Here is a 5,578-nt window from a genome sequence, read left to right on the forward strand (position 1 = left end):
TATCGGTGTGCCAAGCTGTGAGGGGATGGGGTTGGTGGGTGTGGTGGTGGTGTTTACAATGCGAAAGGTCTCTTAAAAATCAACTGCAAACAGTGCTTAAAGTAAGGGTGTAAGCTTAGCTTTGATAAGAGACGAGAATGCTGGGGAAAAATTTTAGACAAGAGAAATGGGAGATACCGTGTAGTTGAAGTAAAAATAAACATCATGTTCACACTGCATAAACTTCAAGCTCAATAAAGTATTTGTTTTGAATACACACAAAAACGTCAACAAACAAACAAAACAAATCAAACTGTAAAATCTGTAAAATAAAGGTTAAAATTAGTAATACCTGCTGTTTTATATTTTAAAAAAAAAGATAACGTAGACGCCCCACCCACTCTTTAAAGAGGTGTTTTTGACAGCACTTTGGATAAAACAAAGCCCTAATTCATTGTTTAGCCGCTCAAGTAGGAAATGAACAGGACATAGTTTTATAAACATACGATAGCCTTACAGAACCGGTACAGGAACAAAAGATTGGGAATAACTCACAGCTGAAAATCTTACGGATATCGTCAATTCACTAATGAAGAGAACGCCATTACATACTGTCTGGCTGTAAGAAATCATTAGAAATCGTGTAGAGCTGTAGTAGTATTAATCATACAGAGACAGAAACAAGAAAAGGAAACACATTTCCTCTCTGGACTTAAAGTCGATGTACTGGTAATTATTTTTCTCTGGTAGCAAATATGTAATAGTTTGACGTGAGATTTATTTATCCTGACTGGCTTAGTCCTAATAGATAAGCTAGGCAAAGACATGAAATAAAAAAAAAAAGAAATTCAAACATTGAAATGCAGCTTTCATAGATTGTAACATGATATTTTTAATGCATGTAAAAAAAGAGCGAAGTTCTATGTTAAACTAGCTTTTCATTTATTCGAAAAAGGAATGTGTATGTGGATGTCTGCATGTGTAATTAAAGTAAGTAACGAAATGTACGGTTTAAGATAATTGGTAGTTTAAATTACAGGTGAAGTAGGGCTTTTCTTTACGAAGGTTTAGCATAGAGCTGGATTTGAATGTATATGTCAATGTGAATTTGAATGTGGATTTGAATGTGGGTTTGAATGTGGATTTGAATATTGATTAAAATGTGGATTTGAATGTGGATTTGAATGTGGATTTGAATGTGGGTTTGAATGTGGATTTGAATGTGGATTTGAATGTGGATTTGAATATTGATTAAAATGTGGATTTGACTGTCTATTTACAAGCTTAATGGGAGGGGTTGTGGTTGTGATGTTGGTGCGGTATATCATTTCCACTTCTGCTTGTTTGTCTTTATCCCTGTGCACTTCATAAAATAAAAGTATGATTTGAAAACAACAATGTGCGTTAGGATAGCATAACGATTTTCTTTGATTTACTTTTTAAACGTACTAAGGGCGGTACAAACAGTACATAGTCATTTAAAACCGTTTTAAGCAATAGCATAAAGACGCCAAGATATTCAAGATGTTTATTTTTTTTACGTAGGCCTATACAGTACAGAAGTCATACTTTCAAAATTATTTTTAAAAACTCTCTTTATAATAGTTGGATGAAAAATCTAAAACATTATTTTAAACACAATTATACATATTTATTATTACTTTTTATTATACACATAATACATGATTTATTAAAGACACAATACAGGATTTATTATACACACATGATTTATTATACACACAATACAGGATTTATTATAAACACAATATATTATTTATTATAACCGCAATACTGGATTTATATTAAACATAATACAGGACTTATAACATTGTAAGTGAAGATGCAAGATTCTATTTTCTTTCAACTGTTGTGATTCTTGCAATTTTTTTATTTAATACTCGCGATTTTCTTTTTTTACAAAGAGTAAAAAAAAAAATCTTTGGTTTTATCAAATTTTATTATTTTAGAATGGATGTGTGTAGGCCCTTACAAAGTTAAATAATAATAAAGGAAAAGTTTAATAAAATGTTAGAAACTTTTTTATCTGAAAAGAATTTTGAAGAAATGGCATTATTACAATATTAGCACCATATAACTAAATCCCTTAAGATATTTTTTCCAAAGTACACCCAGAAGTAAAATTCTTGTAGCTGTGCACTATCCTGCCCCCCCCCCCACCTCACCCCGACACCCACGACTTCCTCCTCTACCCCTTGGACGAATAGATCAAACAAACAAACAAACACGTCGCCAACGTTTTCTTATCTTCAGAACTTCTTGGGGCTACAGTCTTGATTTATGCAATGTTTTCTAGGCCAGTGATTCTCAAAATATTTTAAAGCTATCTAGATTTAAAAAAAAAAGAAAAAAAAAACTACACAATCAGCTTCGGAATTTTGTTTAGCTTCAACAATTTAGCTAGTTTCTGAATAGATAGGAAGGGTTATAACTTTATAGTGTACCGTGGTCGATTAACTTTAATAAAAAGTGTAGCTACATCTTAACAGGTTTTAAGGGTGTGTGGTGGGGGGAAGAAAGAGAGGGTGGGTGTACTAAAATGTGCGAAAACAAAGAGTTTAATAAACGACAAGAAAATCAACAACAAAAAGCCGTCATTGATTCATCGTATCCTTATATCATATTACCATTATATTCATATTGAGTAATTACTCTAGGTTTTGTTTTAGGTTAGATATAGTTAGGATTCCTCTTTAGACCTAGCGATGAAGTAGAGTTCATGTTTTTTGACCTCTGCATATGAAGGGATAGTGTGGTCAGCACTATACCCAGCCGCCTTTACTTTCCCTAACTTTGAGTTAGGTACTCATATCAGAGCTGTGTGGACTCAGGGACGTTCTACTTACTTGAACCCGGATTCGAACTTGAGACTATCGTGTTAGCAGTCAAGCGCTCTACCACTAGGCAACACAATCCCATGTGTTAGATATAGGTAAAGTGTTACATTTAAGCCTTAGGATCCGGTCTTGTTATCAATGATAATACCTTTATCGTTATAAGAATATGACTAAACAACCTCTACCAATTAGCCTATACCAATTATCCAATTATCATTAATACCAGGTGTATTCGTTTCAGGTAACTCGACTTTAGCTATGAAATGTCTAAAATGGGGAAAACTTGCTGTTGTATTTCTTACCATCTTCACGTTGATAACTCTCATCATGTTGATATACACAGAGCCGAGCTTCAACGTATCAACAGTTACAACAAATGTTGAAAATACTGCAAATGTTGAAAAGTTTACTATAACCGATTTAATTGTTTCGAATAAAACTTCAACACAATGGGATATATGCGAGAGATTAAGTAACGTCTTAAATGTATCTTGTGTTGACTGTGTGAATAAAGATGTAAGAAACGTTGTGAATAACTTAATAGATGTGCCTTTGGTGATAGGAAAAAACGACAGCTTTTTTACTCCGGGGAAGGAAATTGTTCAGGAGTTTGTTAATGAAATTCTTATAACGCCAAGAACATGTACGGGTGATTGTCCTTACATTCTGGCCCTGCAGTTATCCGTCGCAGACCGGAAACAGGAACGTGACGCCGTGCGCGAGACGTGGGGGAGTGTCAGCCGACACCAAACATGGCCGCGGCGCCACGTGCGCGCCGGGGTCAAGGTCGTGTTCGTCGTCGGCGGCGCAGAAGAGAACTCGAGTCTGAGCGCAACTCACCGTTTTAATCAAACGCTGGAGGAGCTAAAAAAAGAATCGGAAATTCACGGAGACGTGTTGTTTCTGCGCATGACGGATACGTACCGGAATATCACGCTGAAGCTTGTTTCGGCTTTGAAGTGGGTGACGGAGTTTTGTCCCTTGGTGAAGTTTGTGTTGAAGGTTGACTTCGATACCTACGTCAATGTCCCGCTACTGGTGGATACGGTGTTAGCTCTGGAAAAACGTCTGGAATTTTCTATCCTCGGATATATTTACAGACTCAACACGAATGTCGTCCACAGATCTGGACGCTGGGCTGTGGATAGGGCCTTGTATCCACTGGATTACTATCCATACTATGCATCAGGTAAAGTTATAAATTGTGTTTAAGTGTTAGTTTTTTTGTATGTTTAATGAACACCTGTATCAATAGCAATTAAAATATAACCGTATCAATGACCATCATCGTTTTCGCCATGGCCATTAGTATTACCATAAACATAAACACTACCTTATGTATATTTGCCATTATTGCCATAAGAATAAGAATAGCCATTAACTTCAGCATTACCATAACCTTGAGCCACAATCATAATTATAATCGTTATTATAATAATTCATAACGCCACGACTACAATAACAATCATGTTAATAATCACAATTATAATCATACTTATAATAATGATTGATAATATTTATAAGTTCTCAACTACAATTACAATTTTATTAATAATCATAACTAATTGTATTATTAATCATGAGTATAATCATATCAATATCAATATTCATTATTATTATAATCATATTAATAAAGATTATTATAATTGCTGCTAAAATCATAATTTGTATTAGTAATCATTATCATATTCACTGTACAAGATTATAACCATATCAATAATAGTAGTTATATCAATAATTCGAATTATAATCGTATTGATAATATCAATAAAATCATTATAATCATCACCATCAAAAACACATATAATCAACGAACCATTCCTTTAAAATTAATTACACTGAATAATCAACACCATCAACAACACATATTGTCAAGAAATCTTTAGTTTATAACTAAATAAACAGACAACACAAAATACGTTTCTCCTAGTGTCTTCATCAGAATTTTTCCCTCTTCAAAATTTTTTAGTAAAATTTTTGTTTTCTTGACTCTCCTCAGGCTGCGCGTACCTGATTTCAAGCCAAGCTTTGAACAAATTAATTCAGGACGTCCCGTACGTTCGCGTGTTTCCAGTGGAGGACGCGTTCATCACGGGAGTCATGAGAAATGTGATCAAGTGCAACTTGTTCTCCATGGAGGCGTACTTCACACATTATAACGACCGTTTACCCTGGGGCCAGTGTGAACTTCAAAGCGACCGAAAGATCGTTTCAACCGGGGTAGATGTGGACACACTAAAACGGATGTGGTCAAGTTTGGAAAATAATAAATGCAATTAAGAAAATAAAAGACATTTTTCTTAAATATTTGATAAAGTTGTTTAACATTTAGGTCTAAAACTACGAATGTTTCGGAGTACGAACGACGGCAGGGTTACGTCTCAACGTGGTTAGTTCGTAACTCGAAGCAAACTGTTTATAATCTTCTGACGCCCATACCTTCTTTGGATTCTATATAAAAGTACTCACATATCTAATGCTTCCCTGCATTAATCCAGTGCTAGGTCGCCGCCTGGGACGGAGTGGCCTAGCGGTAGAGAGATGGACTGCTAACCCGTAAGTCTCGAGCAGACCGTCCCTGAGTCCACCCAACTCTGATGGGTACCTAACCCACGTTAGGATATGTATAGGCGGCTGGGCATAGTTCTGACCACACAATCCCTTCACATGCTGATATAACAGAAACAAGTGAACTCGGCTACACTTGCTCCGTAGATCTATTTAAACATTTCTTGTTAGCACAT

The 5,578-nt window shown here is 35.2% G+C and overlaps 1 protein-coding gene across 1 annotated transcript; it reads left to right on the forward strand.

The window, feature by feature from the left end:
* Positions 1-3,077: 3,077 nt before the first annotated feature.
* LOC131945830 (beta-1,3-galactosyltransferase 5) lies at positions 3,078-5,114 on the forward strand (the record flags this gene model as incomplete). Its single annotated transcript, XM_059306439.1, is given in 2 exon segments — positions 3,078-4,023; positions 4,834-5,114. Coding segments are annotated over 2 exon segments (1,212 nt in total).
* Positions 5,115-5,578: the final 464 nt, after the last annotated feature.

Source organism: Physella acuta, unplaced genomic scaffold (genome assembly GCF_028476545.2).
Source record: "Physella acuta isolate Inbredline_101_S28 unplaced genomic scaffold, ASM2847654v3 ptg000536l, whole genome shotgun sequence".
In the NCBI taxonomy this organism is placed as follows: Eukaryota; Metazoa; Mollusca; class Gastropoda; family Physidae; genus Physella; species Physella acuta.